General features: G+C 45.8%; 1 protein-coding gene across 1 annotated transcript in view; it reads left to right on the top strand.

The window, feature by feature from the left end:
• The first annotated feature begins 12,797 nt into the window (after positions 1–12,797).
• Positions 12,798–22,271, top strand: part of lasp1 (LIM and SH3 protein 1) — a 92,256-nt gene continuing 82,782 nt past the window's right edge. Inside the window, exon 1 of the mRNA XM_056287772.1 lies at positions 12,798–13,115. Coding sequence (XP_056143747.1) covers positions 13,047–13,115 — 69 coding nt within the window. The 5' untranslated portion in view covers positions 12,798–13,046. The remainder of the gene's footprint in view (positions 13,116–22,271) is intronic.

Here is a 22,271-nt window from a genome sequence, read left to right as displayed (position 1 = left end):
AAACAGCAATGGCCACTTCTGCTGCCAAGGCGTGGCAACAGTCAGGATTGCTGCCCCCCTTGTGTCTAAGAGGGAGAACCCCAGAGCGGAGAACAGGTCCAGGCCCATCAGGTTGGCCCCACAGCGTGCCACATGAAAAACTGCATTGGGCACCAGCTTGGTTCCATAGCGGACAGTCACTTGGAGAGAGCCAACCAGATCGATTTTGGAGTCACCATACCCACAGAGGACAGCGCAGGGTGCGGACAGTGGCAGTGAACCGAAAAATTGACTGTAGGTATCAACATTCAGGAGAGACACACCTGCACCGGTGTCCAACAGCAGGGGGATGCACACATCATTAATGTTGACTGTGCATGATTTGAATGACACTGGCCCAGAGCTCACCTTGTGAATGATGGCGGTTGAAGACTGGGGGGTGTGGCCCCCTGACTCAGCCGGGGAAGATCGATAGACGTTGGCAAAGTGATTTTGCTTACCGCAGCTACGGCATGTCTGGCCACGGGCAGGGCAGTTCTGAGCCCTTGAAACATGAGACCGAGACCCACAGTTACCACAGGACTGTTGTAATGTCCGTAGACGCCTTGTCTTACTGACATAAGAATAATTCAAGAACGAGCCGACTTCGTAGGTTCTTAACTGTGTAGCTTTTACTAGCGTTCATCCGACATACAACCTTCATAACATGCGCTTCTAACTTCCTGTATACGTCACACGCACTGCACGTACATCCGTGAGTGGGTCAAGTTAAACACGTGACCTTTCATTCATTACATCTCCCCCTCTAAGATGATTTTCTAACCTGTATACCACCCCCCTTTTCACAAAAAAAATAAAAAATCCCCCACAGTACACAAGTCCATACGCCTCACAAATCCAGCCGGATTGCAGGCTTGCTCACCCTGCCAGAGCGAGTAACATATGGTGTGGAAGTTGGCATTTCTGCTGCTCGGGACTCATCCGTGTTTCCACTCTCCCCTGGAGTGACATGGTCAGGATCCTTGCTGACAAAGGTGAGTGTTTTAGGTGTGGCCAACAGGTGGCGCCTGTTCCTTCTGTAATGTTCACCTTGAGCTGTCTCCACTATGTAGGATCTGGGAGTGGAGCTCTGACTGTGAACAACTGCTGGCATTGTCCATGTTTTCTGTCCATCAAGTTTGGTGAGTACTGCGTCACCCGAGTTCAGTGGGCGCAGTGTCCGCACGCCGTTCCTGCGGTTGTAGTAGAAAGCCTGCCTCGATTTGGCTGCGGCATCAGCGGTTTTGATCAGTTCCTCTTTAGGCCAGGCCGATTTCAGGTTATGCTGCAATGTGGGTAAGGTGGTTCTGAGTCTCCTACCCATGAGCAATTCCGCTGGACTGGCTCCAGTGGAAGAAGAGGGTGTAGCTCTGTATGTCAACAGGGCGAGGAGAGGGTCTTCCTGCCTTAATATGCTTTTGGCTATCTGAACAGCCCTCTCTGCCTGTCCATTACTCTGGGGGTAGTGTGGGCTTGAAGTCACATGGATGAAATCATAGTCCTCACTGAACCTCCTCATCTCTTCTGAAACTAGCTGTGGCCCATTATCGCTAACTACAATTTCAGGGATACCAAAACGTGCAAATGTAGCCTTCAGCCTAGCTACAACCTGACTGCTAGTAGTTGTTGGTAGATTTAGGATCTCCAAAAACCTGGAATAATAGTCAGACACTATCAAGTAGTTTTGCTTTTTGTACTCACACAGGTCTATGCCAACTTTCTGCCATGGTCTGGATGGGAGCTCACTTGACATTAAAGGCTCTTTTCTCTGTGTGTTCTTGTGTTCTCTGCAGAATTGACATTGCTGTATCTTTGTTGTAATGTGCTCTGTCATTTTGGGCCACCACACTGACTGGCTAGCTCTCTCTCTGCACTTAACTATCCCCTGGTGCCCGCCGTGTATTCTGTCTAAGATCACCTCCCTCATCTCTGTGGGAATGACGATACGACTGCCTCTGATGACTAAACCATCTACCTCAGATAACTCCCCTCTCACCTGATAAAAGTCTCTGACTGTCTCCGGCACTTTATCGACATACTCAGGCCAGCCGTGTCTGATGAAGCCCAACACTGTCTGGAGCTGCAGATCCCCATCCGTGCTCTGTTTTATCTCCTGCATCCTTTGAGGTGTGGCAGGCACCTGGCACACGATGGCATCAATGTGCGCTGCAACATCATCATGAGAAGCACCATCTCCGTAGCACTGCTCTGGGCCTCTGGAGAGTGCGTCAGCCACAGCTAAAGTTTTGCCTGGTGCGTATTCAGCCACTGCATTGAAACGCATCAGCCTCATTAACAGTCTCTGGCACCTAATGGGCACATTATCCAAGTCTTTGCTGTTCATGAGAGGCACTAGTGGTTTATGATCGGTGACAAGTCTGAAATTGTCAAGCCCAAACAAGTACTTCTCGAACCTTTCACATGCCCAGACGCTGGCTAAGCACTCTTTCTCGATCTGTGCGTACCTTGTCTCTGCGTCACTCAGCCGTCGGGAGCAGTAGGCCACGGGCTTCCAGTGTTCCCCGTGCTGCTAGAGCAGAACGCCTCCCAGCCCGTAGCTGCTGGCATCTGCTGACACCACCGTAGCCTTAGTGACGTCATAAAAGGTGAGTACCGGGGCGGTGGCGAGTGCTGCTTTAAGGTCTTGGAATGCTGTGTTCTGTGCAGGTCCCCACAGCCACTCTGTCGTTGCTTTAAGCAGTCCATAAAGTGGCTGACCTACAGTGGACAGCTCTGGGACGTATTTTGCCAAATAGTTCACCATCCCGAGGAACCTCTTGAGTTCCGTCACGTTCTGGGGCTGAGGAAAGTTCTCTATTCCGGCCACTTTGTCCGGGTCAGGTCTGATGCCTGCCTCGTTGATGATATGACCAAGGAAGCGGACTTGTTTCTGTTTGAACTTGCATTTCGCTTGGTTCAGTTTGAGACCTGCTGTTTCAATGACCCCCAGCGCCTCTGCTAGGCGCCGGTCATGGATTTCCTCAGTCTCTCCATGTATAAGGATGTCATCCATGTACACCTCTGTGCCCTCTAGCCCGGTCAGAGTTTCCGCCATCTTTCTCTGGAAAATCTCTGGAGCACTCGTTATACCAAATGGAAGGCGGCAGAAAGCATACCTCCCAAATGGGGTGATGAAAGTGGTGAGCCCCCTGCTGTCTTCATGCAAGGGGATCTGGTAAAACCCACTTGCTGCATCCAATGTTGTGAAGAACTTTGACCCTGCGAGCCTTGGCATTATTTCCTCCATAGTGGGCAGCACGTATTTCTCACGTTTCACCGCTCGATTCAGCCTCCTGAGGTCAGCGCAGCAGCGAACCTCTTTCTTGTTCGGTTTCAGCACCGGCACCATAGCGGCGCACCATTCTGTGGGCTGAGTCACTTTTTCAATAATGCCCTCATTTTCCATGCGCTGCAGTTCTTTCTTAACCAGTGGTACAAGTGGCAGCGGTATCCGTCTGGCTGTATGCACCGCGTATGGCTGGGCACCCTCCACCAGAGCTATTTTCACTGGGTCTGTTTTCAGCAGTCCACTTGAACCGAAAACTCCACTGACCTCATTCATCCGCTTCACTAGACCCATCTCCACTGCCTCTGGACGACTCAGCAGACAGCTGCCTCTCCCCTTGATCACATACACTGGAAAGGAGTATTGTTTCTCCTTGTAGTTGGTTGTGGCTTGAAACTGTCCTATGCAGCTGATGTTTCCACCTGGGCTTATGAAGCATGTGTCAGGAGGTCCCAGTTTTATGTTTGGCTTCAGCTTTTTAAATGTCCCTTGGTTGATAACAGTAGCGTCAGCCCCCGTGTCAATTTTAAAGGTTATTGGTACATCACTTATTGTTAAACTAACAGTCCAATCTTCCTGACTGCTCTCTTTGCCAACTTCTCCCAGAAAGTACAACTGTTTAACCTCTTCAGTGACTTCTCTCACCGCTTTAGAGTGACATACACGCTCCCAATGTCCCTTTTTATGACACTTGTTGCACTTACTGTTCGTTGCAGGACACTTCCGCTCATCGGTGTGCTGCGTCTTGCCGCACCTCCCGCATTTATCTACTTTGTTGGTTGCAGGTCTGCTGCCACCATGACGCTGTCCGCCCTTTTTGTTTTGGCGTTCGTCCCGCCATCGGACAACATTGACGTTAGCCAGCTGGGCCTCTGGTTGGTTAGCTTGGAGGCTGAGCTGCTTTGTTATTGCCTCCGCTTGGCGCACTTGTTCAATGACTTTCACCAGAGTAAGGTCCGCTGTGAGCTGGAACTGACGGGAGAGCACCTTATCTTTTATGCCCTCTACCAGACGATCTCTGATATGTTCATCCCTCTTGTCCCCAAACTCGCAGTGTTCAGACAACTCATACAATGTCCGGATGTACATCTCCGCTGTCTCTCCTGGCTGCTGGCTACGTTGATAGAAGCACGCCCTCGCATGTATGATGTTACGGCGGGGAATAAAGTAGCCGTCGAACTTTTTCAGTACGATATCATAGTCCACTTTATCACCCTCCGCCGCGAAGTCAAACGAGCTGAATATCTTTTCAGCCTCGCTTCCCATTGCATAAATCAGCGAACTCACTTGAATCTCCCCGTCGTCTTTATCCAGCTTTGTCGCGAGCCTGAAGCGCGAAAACCGTTGGTTCCACTCCGGCCATTCAACGGGGCAGTCAAACTTGAATTCACTCGGCGGATTAAACTTCGGCATGGCCGCTCGTGTTCCGATACACAGACTATTCTGACACCATGTAATGTCCGTAGACGCCTTGTCTTACTGACATAAGAATAATTCAAGAACGAGCCGACTTCGTAGGTTCTTAACTGTGTAGCTTTTACTAGCGTTCATCCGACATACAACCTTCATAACATGCGCTTCTAACTTCCTGTATACGTCACACGCACTGCACGTACATCCGTGAGTGGGTCAAGTTAAACATGTGACCTTTCATTCGTTACAACTGTTGAGGGCGGGGCCGAGAACGCCGTCGTTGCAGCTGCAAGACGTCCTCAGTGGAGTCGGCGCCCGCCTCGCTCTGGCTGGGTTGCGTCCCGAGGGGCAGCCGTGAGTAGAGGGAGGAGTCGTTGGCAGCTTGACTGGAGGTGGCCACTTGCTGTGTATTTAGCACAGCAGCACACTCAGCTGCTCTCTCAACCTGTAGTGCGATGGTAATTGCTCTGGACAGCAGCAGATCGTCTTTTTCCAGCAGGAGTCTCACGCACCTTTGCGTTGTTGGTGTGTTCGATAAGCTGGTCCCAAACCATCTCGTCTTGAAGCGTGCCAAGCTTGCATGAGCTAGCTAGCCCTCGCAAATTAGCTACATACTGCTGCACAGACTCACCAGGCAGTTGGTGTCGCTGACGGAATATAAATCGCCGAAGGACGGCACTCTGTGGAGCAGCGAAATGGGTGCTCATAAGTCCCACAGCTTCATCAAAGTTTGTGACGTTCCCCAGAGTCCCGAGCACACGATGACCCTCTGCTCCCAAGCAGTGTAGCAACAGAGCCGTCTTCCTAGCCTGGCTCACGTCGTCGAGCCCTGAGGCGATGATGTAATTTTCAAAACTATGTAGCCAGCGAGTCCATGGTACCGGAGGCTCGCCAGGTAATGCCAGGAAGGGGGCAGGTGGTGGGAGAGAGATATCAGCCATCCGTCGCCAATATTGTATTTAGAAATCACGTCAGGACACAACCTCTACGTTGCATTTTTTATTTAGAGTGACACGGCATCACAGGCAGACCCGACCAAAAACCCAGAGCCCGCAGGCATCACCAATCGATCCCAGCACAATAGAACTGCACCAAATCAAATGCAGCACTGCCTATGTGTGCAGACATAACACCAACCCCTTGAAATAGCTTTGGATACTGCTGTTCAAGTGACTATTTTATGTGCAATACAGGTGCAACATCGACTCCTATTTTCAAAACTCCCAGTCTCGTGGCTGTCTCCTTTCCCAACAATGCCTCTCCCATGCCATTAACCGCAATGAACTATGCCTGCTCAGTTTAATTTCCAACTGCAATCTCACACGAGAATGCACCTTTAACAGATAGTGGTTGGCTGGCACCATAAGAGAACAGCTTTCTCTCTGTCTTTGGAATTTATGAATGACACTTTAAACATTGTGATTTTAGTCTCTCCCACGTGTTTTCACCCATCACATTACTGGTCGCCCCTGAATCAACTAACATCTGCAGTTTTACTCCCCCCCAAAGAAAAGGTAAGTCTCTCAGTTGTGTTATTCTCTTTAACAACGAATGCACAGTCACCTTGTCCCGCAACATTGCTCACACGTTGTTTTGCACCTTTAGGCTTGGTGCGACATACTGCTGAAAAGTGGTTCTTTCCGTTGCACTTATGACATGTCTGTCCATGTGCGGGGCATTTCGGGTCCCCTACCCAGGTGGTCTGTATGTCCACATCTGTAACACTTCCTTTCATTTTGATCGCTTTTGGTTGTTGGCTTCCCTCTGGAATGTTTCACGTGTCTCCCTCCTTTTTGTGCAACGTGATGGACAGTCTCTGTTTCCGCCTTCGTCGCGCCCGACATGGCTGACAGCTGTTCCTCCACGTTCTCGCACTGCGAGGCTAGATGCAATGTGCGGGCGACCTGGCCCTTCCTCCAACAGTTTCCTTCTCACGTACATCAAAGTACACCTGCTCAGGATAGCGTCCCTTATCTGATTATCAGCACCCCCCCCCCCAAAGTCACAATCTCTGGCAGCCTGTCGTAGCCGAGTAGTAAACTGCTGTATGGTCTCACCAGTGTTATGAGATAACTTGTGAAAAGTTTGCCGAGCAATGCTGCATTAACTTGGGGTACAAAGTACTGATTCAAAGCGCGGACCACCGCCGCATAATCCGTCACCTCGCCTGTGTTGGCTAACGTTGAGAACACGTCTTGTACATCTGGTCCGACAAGGTGTAAGACCAGAGCCCTTCTTCTCTGCTTTATGGCGTCCGTAGCGTCGTTAGTTAAAATCAGTCCTTTGCCATCAGCATAGAGTTAGAACGACGGCAACCATCTTGTCCATCTCGGACCAAGCGTGGCTGGCTCGCCAAAGCAGGCAAAGTTCTGAATCCCGGATTTCTCCATGTTAACAGTTCAAACCTAATCACCGCCAGTTAAAGCGAATATGGTAGCTATATCCTCGTCGCCATTGTTGTGTTTGCGTCTTAATACTTGACATTAGACCATCACAATATTCACTGAATTGAATCAAAACGAACGAAAAACGCATACTCGCATTTCAACACTTTATTGAGTGAATTATCTTGTTACATTTCTGGGTGCGTGTGTGTGTGTGTACATACACACAGGGTGTTGTGATGCGTCTAGTGCAGCAGTGTGTAGTTGGAGGGAAGGTGCATGTGTTCTTCCAACCCGCTTGTGTCCTTCCTGCCTTTAGCTTGTTGCCGCTGGCTAGCCTCTGTGGCGAATAGGGAAGCATCCTAGCGTGTAAGCCTTCCCTTGCCAGTACATAGCCTCTCCTTCACCAAGACTCCTGCCAGGCCTCCCCGTGGCCACACGTGGTAACTGGGGTCTTGCGGCACCAGGCTAACTTGGCAGGGGATCTCGGAGCAGCAGTGGGCCCCAGAGATATGGTGTGCAGGCCCACCCTGGTGGACACGCCCTGGCACCTATCAACCACTGCCCCGCTGCCTTGTGGGTGAGTCTGGGAAGACATAAGGCTAAGGGAGCTCACCCCAACAGAAAAGCAAGCTGTGGCGGTACGCTTCGAGGCGGTTTCCGAAAAACTGGATTTCCGGCAGCCCCCTGCAGTTGTGTGGAGGTGCCGGTCGTCTAGGGATCCCCCTTGCCATCGGATCCATTTCCTCTACAATCAAGTCATGTGGCGTTGGGAGAAGCGCACCCCCCATGCCACTTTAAAAAACCATCTCTGCGCAGGTATCTTCTGCTATCTGAGTCCTCAAAGGACCCACAAATAGAAGAAGATGGTCATCATCGGGCACGATGGACAACCAGCAAGCAAGTAAGTTACATTTCTGGGTATGACATCACTCCTTACGGGTACCCACTGGTGTCAAATCCAAACGCAATACATGACAGATTTCAGGATGGTTTACTTTAGCCATCACCAGCCGGCTAGCTGGCTCCGTTACAGTATGCTATGCGTGACTTGGCGCTCCGTTTGACTGAGGAAGGAAGTAGGGCTAGTCCACTCGGAAGAAACTATGTTCTAAAGTGGTGCTTTTAACAATGTTAGGGCTTCAGTTTTGTTAAGTTTTTTTTGGATTAGTTTAGAATTGCACATCGTTATTTAAAAAGGGGACACACGTTAAAAACTGACTTAAAAAAAACCTGAAAAAAGAAAACACCTGAAATTGTGGACCTTTTGCTGTGTGGGGAGGTTCGTTCGAATCATCCGAACCCCCCGGCTACAGGCCTGAAGTTGCACCATATGCTGAGTTTGTTCATTGCTATGCGCATCGGCTCAATCGCGTGCTGAGTCAAGGAGCAAAATGCGTACCGGAGGCAAAGTTTTTTTTGTTTGGGTTTTTTTTTTGCAACTTTGTCAGGGTTTGCAATATTTTTCAGCAAGTCAACAAAGAGAATGACTTTTTTGGAGGAAATTGATCGCTCCAGGCTACCAAAAAAACGCCCCCACACGCTGGAACTTCTCGTCGTGCATTGTCAGCACAGTAGTACACAATCATGAGAAGCTACTTACAACTTTTGAGAGCATGTTTGAATCGGACAGTGTGACAGATGAGGAAACAATCAGTGCCGCAAATGGGTTAGTCAGAACCCTGGAGGATTTTTATTTTGTTTTCATGCTGTTGACATATGAGCAGATTTTTTTGTGAGACAGCTGTGGTTTTTGATATTGTGCAACAGAAAATTAATTCTATTGTGCTTCAAATATTCAAACTTGGATATTGGATCGCTTGAACTAATAACTAATCTATGTGTTTTATGTCTGTGTTTCCAGCACAGAATCACCAGAAAACCAGCTTACCCGTTCCTCTGCCCTGCTCCCGGCGCCCCCCCTCCCGCCGCAGACGATTGCGCAGGCGCTCTGAATCGCTCCAAGAAAAAATTGTGCATAACTTTTTGTACGAAATCACACGAACCGTTCATGAGAATATGTTGATAATTCACTGCTGTCATAAGTCCAAGTAAGTCCTTGTCTATTACCCTGAATGTCTGTATTTGTTTGTGTTTTTAATTATTGCATCAAATAACAATGCCTTTTTGGACAGAAATTGTTATATTAGTCACATGTCCTGAATAAATGGTCATGAACATATGCTGAGTTTATGTTTTTCAGGTTACACTTCTGTTTGCAGTACAGTCCAGTCCAGCTCAGCCCTCCACTCTCATGTGAAGCACAGTCCAGACCAGCTCAGTCCCCTCCCATTGCTCTCAGCATTATCCTCGCAGAGAACCAACAGCTCTTACCATTGGTAAATATTATTGTTTCAAATTAATTTTATGACGCAAAAAAGAAGCGACCAAGGCACTCTTGAGGGAGAAAAAATTAAAAAGGCTTTATTAATGTGCTAATACACTAACAAATGTAAAAAACACACCAATACATTGCGGCAGCACTGGCCTTCATCAGGCTGACTTAATTTTATTATGATTCTAATCTGTCTAAGGTGAAGAGTTGTTTACTTGAACTAATTTATATGTTTTATGTCTGTATTTGCAGCACAGAAACACCAGAAGAACAGCAGACCCTTCCTTGTGCTTGCCTCCCTGTCAGATAATCCACTATTGTCAGAAGTCCAAGTAACTCCTAACCTGAAACATCTGTTTGATTGATTGTTTTTTTTTAATTATTGCGTCAAATGGAAATGCCTACATCAAAGGACAGAGGTTGTTATGTCAGTCATGTCTTTTGAATAAAAGGTCTTTGACATAATATGCTGGGATTTATCTATTTAATGATTTGTTGTTTTTACACACACAGTGAGGGATGTTTTAAAAATATAATGGGGGGGGGGGTTGGGGGGTTGCGTCAACAAAAATTTTGGTCAGCAGCCTCCACTATCCTGGAGAGGTGGAGGGATGCACCGGAGAGAAGAGGAAAGATAGTGAGTAGGAGTAAGACGGAATAAATATGCGTGAATGAGAAGGAGGACAGTGGAATGGTGAGGATGCAAGGAGAAGAGATGACGAAGGCGTATCAATTTAAATACTTGGAGTCAACTGTTCAAAGTAACGGGGAGGGTGGAAGAGAGGTGAAGAAGAGCGTGCAGGCCGGATGGAGTGGGTGGAGAAGAGTGATTTGTGACAGAAGGGTACCAGCAAGAGTTAAAGGAAAGGTTTACAAGATGTTTGTGAGACCAGCTATGTTATATGGTTTGGAAACAGTGGCATTGACAAAAAGACAGAAGGCGGAGCTGGAGGTGGCAGAGTTGAAGATGCCAAGATTTTCATCGGGAGTGACGAATAAGGAGAGGATTAGGAATGAGTATATTAGAGGAACAGCTCAGGTTAGACAGTTTGGAGACAAAGCAAGAGAGGCAAGATTGAGATGGTTTGGACATGTGTGGAGGAAAGATGCTGGGTATATTGGGAGAAGGATGCTGAATATGGAGCTGCCAGTCAAAAGGAAAAGAGGAAGGGCAAAGAGAAGGTTTATGGATGTGGTGAGGGAGGACATGCAGGTGGCTGGAGTGAGAAAGGAAGATGCAGAGGACAAGAAGAGATAGACACAGATGAGCTGCTCAATTTAAATATATTGGTTTAAGGATTGATGGAAATATACGTGGTAAAATCATATTGAAAATATTGAGACCAAATGTAAAAAGGGGCTCAATTTAATGGGGTGTGTGGTAAGAATTGAGTGGGGCACTGACAAAGAAGCAGTGTTACAAACATACAGGGCTTTGATGAGAGCCACACTGGATTATCGTTGCATGGTGTATGAAGCAGCAGCAGCAAAAAAAGAAAAAAAAGTCATCTAGAAAAGCTAGACAGGATATAATACAGAGCATTAAGACTTAGTTTAGAAGCAGTCAAAACTACGCCCATTAATGCATTGCTTGTTGAATCCAGTGAACTGCCATTGCATTTGAGGAGAACTAAGGTATCACTAACATATTGGATAAGAATTCAGGGAGGAGGAAATGGAAGTTTAGCATCAGCTGTTCTGCAGAAATGTTGGGAGTACACAACTTTTTCTGGTAAAGGTTTTGGATGGGACATAAAAAGAAAATGAAACAGTACAAATTCGATACTATACAACAGAGTTTAGCAGTTGTTATTAGCAGCATTCCCCTATGATGGATATCTCCACAAACCAAAGTAAATCTTCAAATGTTAGGAAAGAGGAGAGAGTGGACAGAGAGGAATATTAACATTGGGTACATGGTTCATGAACATATGAAGAAGAGCTACTATGATTATGTAAATATTTTTACAGATGGCTCAAAACACTCAAATAATGAGCATGTAGAAGTTGATAAAGTTAAGTCAAGTCAAGTCAAGTCAAATCAAGTGAATTTTATTTGTATAGCCTAACATCACAAATTACAAATTTGCCTTAGTGGGCTTTACAGCAACACGACATCCTGTCCTGAGACCCTTGCATCGTATGAGGAACAACTCCCTAAAAAAGCAAACAAAAGCAAAAACACCTTTAACGGAGAAAAAAATAGAAAGAAACCTCAGGGAGAGCAACAGAGGAGGGATCTCTCCCAAGACGGACAACGTGCAATGGAATTGTTAAGAGAACAGGTTAAGAACAAACGGTATCAGCAGAACTGACCACAATAATCATTAAGTCTTCAGTGAGTAGAGGAGGTTAAACCAATTAAAGTAGTGATATGTTCAGGTTCTGCTGCTGCAATACAAAGTATAAAATCAGGACAGTTTGAGAGGCTCTATTAATGAAGGATTATACGATCTTATTAAATCTAAAGCAACTAGGAATACATATTAATTTCTGTTGGATACCAGCGCATGTTGGGATAGAAGAAAATGAGGTTGCAGATAAGCTAGCTAAAAGTGCATTAAACAAAAATGGTAAGGGTATTTTAGAAATTTGTTTTGGGAGATCAAAAGTAAAATCACAAATTCATCACGGAATAGTTAAATCTTGGCAGGAAATTTGGAATAATGCCACAAAGGGCAGAGATTATTACAAAACTCAAAAGTTTGTCAGAGTGAGAAGTAATAGAGGTCAAGTCAAGTCAAGTCAATTATATTTGTATAGCCCAATATCACAAATTACAAATTTGCCGCAAGAGGCTTTACAGCAACATAACATCCTGTCCTTCATCATCATCAGACCCCCATCTTCATTATCTTCTTCAGACCCTCGCATCATATAAGGAACAACTCTTAAAGATATAAATGCAGGAAAGATGTTATTTTTTCTAGGTTGAGATTAGGACATACAGGACTCAATGCTACTATATGTACGATGAAAAATACCATGTCGGATAAATGTGAGATTTGTAAGGAAATGGTTGAACACTAGCTGATTGGTTGTCGGAAGTTCAGTGTAAAAAAAAAGACTGAAGGGCAGGGTCGTAGATATGGGAAATGAGTGTCGCATCAAAGGTCTGTTAGAGACAGGGGACAAACACAATTACAGGTGCAAAAGGCTTTTATTTAAATACTTAAACGAGACAGGTTTACTATTCAGAATATAACGTCTTTATAAAGTCATGACTTCACACACTCCAGTGCAATAGGTGGCGGCATGCACTTTTAATGTTGATTTGTAGTCCGCCAGTATAACCAAAGAAGAAGAACTCCCCAGGAACACCGAACCTCCGGCACTACCTCTTCCCCTTTCTCATCGGGAACGCGTAGCTGGAGAGGCATCGCGATCGCGCTTTACGTGTCTGTCTAGTGCATTGACAGCCAGCCAGCTGCGTGGCTTTAACCAAAACAAGTCTTTTGACGCCTTTGTAAAAACCAATTAGTTTTAGTTTCTTTTTAGCGATCTTCGTCGTAGTGTATACCGAATAGGTAAATACTCGACTGCATATCTAATTAGTACCATTTACGTCGTCCATTTCTTCGCCAGTTAGCTAGAAGAGCTCGCCTCAAACATGAATCCGTTGTGTGGCAGATGTAATCGAGTCGTGTATCCCACGGAAAAAGTGAATTGTCTGGACAAGGTAAGAAGCACATTCCAATGCTGCGTGTTAAAGCCTTTGAAAACAAGTGTTAGAAATATATTCCTCTCTAAACGTTACTTACTTTACCTTTCCTTCTAACTATAAACATCAAGGATATATACCTTACACATTTTAGGGAATGTACTGAACGCCCTAATGGACAGGTATTTCGCTAGCAAGGCAAGCTAAATAGGAGACAAAGCTTGATGCTAGCTAACTAACTTTTGCACATGCTAGCACAACAACGCGGACCAGACCCCAAATTGACCAAGTAGCCGATCACGGCCTCACCGCTAGTTACCCAGAGGTTGTTTTTTTTTTAAAGAGTACGCCATATGAAAATATTGTACAGTATTACGAATAAATGGTCGAAGATGCTCGCAAAAGAGTAGCCTGCTCTGGGCCTGTTCAGACTGGCACCACCATTGCTATTCTTGTGATTAGTAAATGTTAACAATCGATATGCCTTTCTGTGAATCTCATTTCTGAATAATGGCTCCTTGCTCGAACTTCAGCGAGCTTTCCATTACCATCATTTTTAAGCAATTTGTTGATCACGACAGCAACGTCAATTCGCAGAGGTGTTTCTGTTTTAAATCAAAGCGGTGTCATACTCTCAAAATGCGTTACTCCTACATTCTCTCAGTTGAAGTTACTGCTTCGGATGGTAGCCACCAGACAAGGATCATATTTTTTATTCTGAGATCCCCAATGGACCTGCCTCAGTTCCATAGTGAAAGTGAATGCTTGATGTGAGACGATGTGTAGTTTTATTGCACGCGTTTGTTTGGATGTTTATAAGTGTCAACCCTTAATTGAAGCGAGGTACTGGTCGTGCCATTGCAAATCTTTCCAAAAGAGGTGGGTGGGGTCTCCCTTTGTTGGTTTATAAAGAATGCATATTTTGTTTAAAGTATTACTGATTTACATCAACTTGGCCAGTGTGAATAATGCCCTGTCAAGATGTTCTTATCAGTTGACAAATTGAAAAATTGGAAGAAGAGGACTATGCAGGAACCATATAATCCAGTATTTCACACTAGATGGATCAGGTAACATCAACACTTGATTGGATGAAACTGTGCTCTGCTACATGCCTGTTTTTTGAATGCACTGTGACTAATAGTTCCCAAGTGCAGTAAAACTCATTTAATCTTTGCATTTTTTTTCAGCATGCCAGTATGTGCAGAAATGAAATGAGTAACCATGAAAGAATTTTAATGTTTTAGTATTGTAGCAGGGGGCATTGATAAGAACTAAACTGTCACAAATAAAACTAGTATGTATTTCAGAAACTGCCTGAAGCAGGGTGCATTCCAGCAGACAGACACTCCCATAAACCATGCTCTGTCAGAGGTCTGCTGTGCTACTCCTTTCTCATAATCAGGCGGGAAGCCTTCCATTTTTAGCATCTGTCTTTTCTGCTATTTTACATAAATGCTCACCAGCTAGACACAACAAAACAATCATCTTTTCCACTCTCTGTTGCACCAGCCCCTTTTGTTTGTTTAAAGGAAGTAAGACGACATTGGCTGGGGATTTTTCCATAGGCTTGCTCAAGTCAAGACAGGGAAGTTGATGCTGCTGCATGGTTTTCTCAGCCAACAGTGACTACCTTTTCCCCAATAGTGTCTTTCCTTTATGGCTCATGGTGGATAAGGTGAGCCACAGCGGTTTGTTTGTCTGTCAACCTACATTCCAACACAGCTAGGCAAGGCCCAGCAGAAGGAGGGGGCAGATAAGGACGTGTAGAGACAGGAAGTGATTGCTGGTTGTGGCTCTTCACTAAGATGGCTGTGCCTACTTGTGTTGCCTGATGTGGAAAGGCAGAATGTTTGTTTAGTATTTAATAAAAGGTAGAGTTGTGTATTGGCTAGGGCAAATTTAAACAAATGAATGTTTCGGTATTAAGGCAAATTTTGAAGGCTGGCATGTTAACCTTGGATGGATGAGGGCATTTAGACAGTAGCCCTATTCACTGTTGACATACTGCATAATATGCAAACCATTCTTAGTAAAATGCAGATCATCACCGGAGCGCCCCGGTGACTCACCTGGTAGAGTGTATACCACATAACAACAATGAGTCCTTACCACAGCTGCTGGATTCAAATCCAGCTTGGGCCTTTTGCTGCATGTCATCCCCTCTCTCACCCTGTGTCTCCTTTCTCTCGACTGTCACTATCAAATAAAGTGAAAAAAAAAATAAAAAAATTGGATCATCATAGAGCAAACGTAATTGAGAGAATAACTGTGTGCAGGTTTGAAGTTGTTGGTTCTTGTGTCATTATGAGAGAGTTAACCTTATGTAATTTAGAGGAAGTGTACATTTCCAGATAAATTCAGAGACCAATTGAAGATATGGTTTTAGGCCCAAGGCTGAAAAAAATCATCTCTCCAACAGTGTTGTAATCACTAACTCAGATGCCTGCTTTTTACTTCTGTTAGAATACGTGGGCTTGCTTGTCCTAAATGGAAAGAGATCTTGAAGTAGTCCAACTTTGTTTTGAGGTTTATTAATATTTAAATGTGATATTATAGCTTGAATGTTCTTGTTTCTACATTGACAGAAAAGCAGACTATATATATATATATATGTGTATATGTATAGCGTTTTTTTCTGAAACCATCAATAATGTTGATAGAAGTGCTCAACTAATGAGGAGCAGAATATCAATACAGATGCAGGAAAAAAAGGTTGCAGCTGATGAGTGCGTGACACATGAAACACACTTTTTATCCTGCATCTGTATTGATATAGATATATATATATACACACACACACACACACACACATATACATATATATATATACTTATACATATAGCAGGGTTTTTTTTTCTTCGAAACTGTCAATGGTGTTATAAATGCTCAACTAATGAGGAGCGTCTATATATAGAGAGAGAGAGAGAGAGAGAGAGAGAGAGAGAGAGAGAGAGAGAGAGAGAGAGAGAGAGAGAGAGAGAGAGAGAGAGAGAGAGAGAGAGAGAGAGAGAGAGAGAGAGAGAGAGAGAGAGAGAGAGAGAGAGAGAGAGAGAGAGAGAGAGAGAGAGACAGCTAATGATTGCTTATGGCGTGAAACAGGCTTGTACTGTCTCATAAAGAATTTTTTTTTTATATTCTTTAATGATCCCCGTAAGGAAATTACACTCTGCTTTTAACTCATCCTAACTGTGTAGCCAGGAGCAGTGGGCAGCTACCGTGCAGCACCCAGGGACCAACTCCAGTTCGTCTTGCCATGCTTCTGTCAAGGGCACAGACAGGCGTATTAACCCTAACATGCATGGCTTTCTGATGGTGGGGGAAACCGGAGCACCTGGAGAAAAGCCATTGCAGACATGGGGAGAACATGCAAACTCCACACAGAGGACGACCTAGGATGACCCCAAGTCTGGACAACCCCGGGGTTTGAACTTAGGACCTTCTTGCTGTGAGGCAACAGTGCTAACCACTGCACCACTTTGCTGCAAATGTCCAGATGCCCTGACACAAAATTTAACATTTCTATATTCTGTTGATTTAATTTCCTGCAGTTATTTTAAGGGAATGAAGCAGTCATCTTTAAAGACGTTTTGAATTATAAGTACGGTAAATGTACCCATTAAGCCCACCTAAAGCTGTTTTCAGACATTTTTGATACATATTGCCCCTGACTAACAAGAGAAATCTACTGGTAAAATTAAAGATTAGATGATATTATTTCATTTTAAGATTTAATCATTCTGACAAACCAATTTTAAAATTTAAAATAAGAATATATTGTGAAATAAATGAAAAGTCCATCATGGGCTTAATTGCTACATGATGTACCGTTAACCCACATACCATTAAGCCCATTAAACTTGCATCATTAGAATCAGAATCTTTATTTGGCTATGTAGTATGCTTACACATACATGGAATTTGACTCTAGGTTAGTTGCTCTCAATGTACTTACAAAGAATAACAGCACAACGATCTTCATGAATATATACAAGTAATTACTATTCATTCATTCGTTCATTCATCTTGAGCTGCTTCTCCAGGGTAGGGTCACAGTGACAGCAAGCCAAGTAGGGCACTCCAGATGTCCCTCTCCCAGCAGCGCCCTCCAGCTCCTGGGGGATCCCAAGGCGTTCCATGGCCAGATTGGACATGTAGTCCCTCCAGCGAGTTCTGGGTCTAACCCGGGGTCTGCCCCCAGTTGGCCGTGCCCGGTAAACCTCCAAAGGAAGGCGCCCAGGATGCATCCTAATCAGATGCCCGAACCACCTCAACTGGCTCCTTTCAGCGTGAAGGAGCAGCGGCTCTACTCCGAGCACCTTCCGGATGTCCGAGCGCCTCACCCTATCTCTAAGGCTGAGCCCAGACACCCTACGGAGGACACTAATTTCACCCACTTGTATCCGCGATCTCACCCTTTCGGTCACTACCCAAAGTTTATGACCATAGGTGAGGGTTGGAACGAAGATTGACTGGTAAATTGAGAGCTTTGCCTTCTGGCTCAGCTCCCTCTTCACCACAATGGTCCGGTACAACGTCTGCATTACTGCTGATGCTGCACCAATCCGCCTGTCAATCTCCCGCTCCATCCTGCCCTCACTCGTGAACAAAACCCCGAGATATTTGTACTCCTTCAGTTGAGGCAACAACTCATCCCCAACCCGGAGGGAGCAATCCACCATTTTCTGGTAGAGAACCATGGCCTCAGACTTGGAGGTGCTGACTCTCATTCCAGCCATTTCACACTCAGCTGCAAACCGCCCCGGTGCACACTGGAGGTTGCGTTCTGATGAAGCCAACAAAACCACATCATCTGCGAAGAGCAGAGATGCAATTCTGAGCTTCCCAAAATGGACAACCTCCTCACCTTGGCTGCGCCTTGAGGTCCTGTCCATGAATATCACAAACAGAATTGGAGACAAGGGACAATCTTGGCGGAGTCTGACACCCAACGAAAACGCGTTTGACTTTGTGTCGAGAATGCGGACACAGCTCTCACTTTGGATATACTATATATACAGGTGAAACAGGAAAGCAATAGTGCAGAGTGCAAAGGTGCTAGAATAAATATGTTAGCAGGTTACGTATCTAGTACTTGAGGTAGGTGGACATGACAGAATATGCATGTATACTTACAATATACACTCACTGGCCACTTTATTAGGTACACCTTGCTAGTACCGGGTTGGACCCCCTTTTGCCTTCAGAACTGCCTTAATCCTTCGTGGCATAGATTCAACAAGGTACTGGAAACATTCCTCAGAGAGTTTGGTCCATATTGACATGATAGCATCACGCAGTTGCTGCAGATTTGTCGGCTGCACATCCATGATACGAATCTCCCGGTCCACCACATCCCAAAGGTGCTCTATTGGATTGAGATCTGGTGACTGTGGAGGCCATTTGAGTACAGTGAACTCATTGTCATGTTCAAGAAACCAGTCTGAGATGATTTGAGCTTTATGACATGGCGCATTATCCTGCTGGAAGTAGCCATCAGAAGATGGGAACACTGTGGTCATAAAGGGATGGACATGGTCAGCAACAATACTCAGGTAGGCTGTGGCGTTGACACGATGCTCAATTGGTACTAAGGGGCCCAAAGTGTGCCAAGAAAATATCCCCCACACCATTACACCACCACCACCAGCCTGAACCGTTGATACAAGGCAGGATGGATCCATGCTTTCAGGTTGTTGACACCAAATTCTGACCCTACCATCCGAATGTCGCAGCAGAAATCAAGACTCATCAGACCAGGCAACGTTTTTCCAATCTTCTGTTGTCCAATTTTGGTGAGCCTGTGCGAATTGTAGCCTCAGTTTCCTGTTCTTAGCTGACAGGAGTGGCACCCGGTGTAGTCTTCTGCTGCTGTAGCCCATCTGCCTCAAGGTTCGACGTGTTGTGCGTTCAGAGATGCTCTTCTGCATACCTCGGGTGTAATGAGTGGTTATTTGAGTTACTGTTGCCTTTCTATCAGCTCGAACCAGTCTGGCCATTCTCCTCTGACCTCTGGCATCAACAAGGCATTTTCGCCCACAGAACTGCCGCTCACTGGATATTTTCTCTTTTTCGGACCATTCTCTGTAAACCCTAGAGATGGTTGTGCGTGAAAATCCCAGTAGTTCAGCAGTTTCTGAAATACTCAGACCAGCCCGTCTGGCACCAACAACCATGCCACGTTCAAAGTCACTTAAATCACCTTTCTTCCCCATTCTGATGCTCGGTTTGAACTGCAGCAGATCGTCTTGACCATGTCTACATGCCTAAATGCATTGAGTTGCTGCCATGTGATTGGCTGATTAGAAATTTGCGTTAACAAGCAGTTGGACAGGTGTGCCTAATAAAGTGGCCGGTGAGTGTACGTTTTCGAATACACGGGAACTGATGTTCAAATCCAAAGTGCAACCTCTTAAATTCCCGTGCTCCTCGTGCCGATTGAAGACTAAAGCACTGACCTACATTACTCAGATTTTGAGAAAGGCTGGGCATAAACGTCATTGGGGTTGTGAAGTGGGCTCCTACTTTCGTCAGTGTTTCACTGACTGGGCCCATGACATCTCCAGTAGGCTCAGCCGTGCGTTCTGACATCTGAGAAGCACCCCCCCCCCTCTGCATTGGTGTAGCCGGTTTACTTGGGAGACTAGTTGTGGTCTTTCCTGTTCAGCCAGAGCCACTGTATGCTCTGTTTTGCCACTTCTGATGTTTCCTTGATGGCCTGGCATAGGGCTTGTCCACTGATCCCTAGGTCCCTCATCAGCCTTACAGTTGATGTTGCAGCGAAGCCTCGGCATCCAAATTCTACAGGGCAGATCTTTGCTCTCCAGCCCCACTATTTTGTATCCAGGGTAGGGGTGTAGATTACAAGATTCATCACAATATGATGATATATTTATTCTTTGGACAATGATAAGCTATTTGCTGATATCACAAAGTCTGCCACGATACAATTTCTATTCGATTCAATTCAGGGGCCTGCGATTGATATGAGACTATCATATGCCCATTTAACACTCAGTTGAATTTATATCAACTCAAAACAAGCATGTAACTGTGTGCTCCGTGGTTGAAATTTTTCACATCCTAGGCATATCTTAAAGATGATGATATGGATCGATGTTTGCATTTTGCATGAACGATACTGGATCATTGATCATTGAATCAATACAAAGATCCATACTGATGGATCATTACAGTCCTTATCCAACGTCACCACCTAGCCATTGGTTCAGGTATGTGGACGACGCCTGGGTTAAAGTTAAATCTCAGAACACACCACATTTCACTGACCATATAAACTCAATGGACAATCACATGAAGTTCACCAGGGAGGATGTGAAAAATGACATTAGCTGTCCTAGATAATGAAATTGCTATTGGTGATGGGGGACATTTGAATGTTGATGTTTATCATAAACCAGCACATAATGGTCAGTAGTAGAGGTTTGACCCTCGTTATCCACTAGAGCACTACCTAGGAGTCATCAGGACGCTGCACCACAGAGCTGACAGCGTCCCCACCGAAACCATGACCAGGTAAGGGGAGAAATGCCACATTAAGCAGGCTCTGGGTAAGTGTGATTATCCTAACTGGCGATTTGTCAAAGCCAGGAAGAGGCTCAAACAGTACACCAGCTGATCAAAGAGAGGAGAATGACAACTACTGCTTAAGTGTAAGGTGATTCTGTATGTGGTGGGATTGTCGGAACGGTCGAGATGCATATTTAGAACTCCTTGGGACCATTAGATTTTTTTGGGGGGGGGTTCCCCCCTTTTCTCCCCAGTTGTATCCAGCCAATTACCCAACTCTTCTGAGCTGTCCCGGTTGCTGCTCCACCCCTCTGCCAATCCGGGGAGGGCTGCAGACCCCCACATGCCTCCTCCGACAAGTGGAGTCGCTAGCTGCCTCTTTTCACCTGACATTGAGAAGTTTCGCCAGAGGGATGTAGCACGTGGGAGGATCACGCTATTCCTCCCAGTTCCCCCTCCCCGCCCCGAACAGGCACCCTGGCCGACCAGAGGAGGTGCTAGTGCAGCGACCAGGACACATACCCACATCTGGCTTCCTACCCGCAGACACAGCCAATTGTGTCTGTAGAGACACCTGAACAAGCCGGTGTCATGAGTGTGTTATCTGGGTCATCGGGGCTTGCCTGTCCCCATCCTCTGATTGTTGTTTCAGTTCACCTGCGCCTGGGTGCCTGAGTGACCCTGATTGCCCGGCTTCATGTACCTGTTCCCTTTCCCATTGGCTGTGCATGTCCTGCGCACCTGCGCCCAGTCTCCCTCCCCTTTCTCCGATTGGTGGTAGGTTCCTGCCCTGTCCTGTGCACCTGCGCCCAATTTCCCGGATTGGCCCCCCTAGGTGTGTGCCCCATGATTTCTCGGGCTCCTTGTCAGATCGTCTCACATACTCACAGCGACACTCACAGAGACTCTTGGTCGCCAGATGTGCCACATCATATTGTGAGTTCTTTCCGCTGTCTGTACCTGCCGTCTGTTCCTGCTGTTTGTAGTTTTTGCGCCTCGTCATGTGAGCTTTCCCTTCTGTCTGTTCCTGCCATTTATAGTTTTTGCCTTATTAAAGCTTTGTTCAAGCCCAGCATGTCCTTGCTGTCTGCATTTGGGTCCTCCCTGCTCTTGTCGTGACAGCCAGAGGTAACATGGGGATTCGATCCGCCAATCCCCTTGTTGGTAGGAAATGGAATAGACCATTATACTACCCGGATGCCCCCCATTAGATTAATTTAATTGATTTTATGGTTTGCCTCTATTATTATTTTATGGATTTTTTTTCAGTCATCGGCCCCTGCACTGACTTGATCGCACTGAAGCGTCTGATTCTGTAGCGCTAGGGTTATATGTGGCTTGTTTCTAGCCTGTGGCTGGACTGTGTGCTACTAAAGAAAGCAAATAGAAAGATCGCTGAGCTTGAATAGGGTGTTCGACAGCAGCTTCATAGACGTGGCTTCTGAGCAGTCCAAATGGATTGCCTCTCTCAGTGCAACCATCCTGGACAGTGTTCTGTGGGACCCCTCCACTTGTCCATGGCTTTCCTCCTGCTCAACACCTAACCAATCTGTTGGATCTGTTCCTCTTTGGCTTTCAAAGCGTCGATGGTAAAATTAGTTTGTCTGACCCATTCGTTCAACAGCTGACTCTGTGTTCTGAAAG

The sequence above is a fragment of the Lampris incognitus genome, chromosome 10 (genome assembly GCF_029633865.1).
Source record: "Lampris incognitus isolate fLamInc1 chromosome 10, fLamInc1.hap2, whole genome shotgun sequence".
Lineage (NCBI taxonomy): Eukaryota > Metazoa > Chordata > Actinopteri > Lampriformes > Lampridae > Lampris > Lampris incognitus.
The sequence above is the reverse complement of the archived record's forward strand: the minus strand, read 5'-3'. Positions and strand labels throughout refer to the sequence as shown.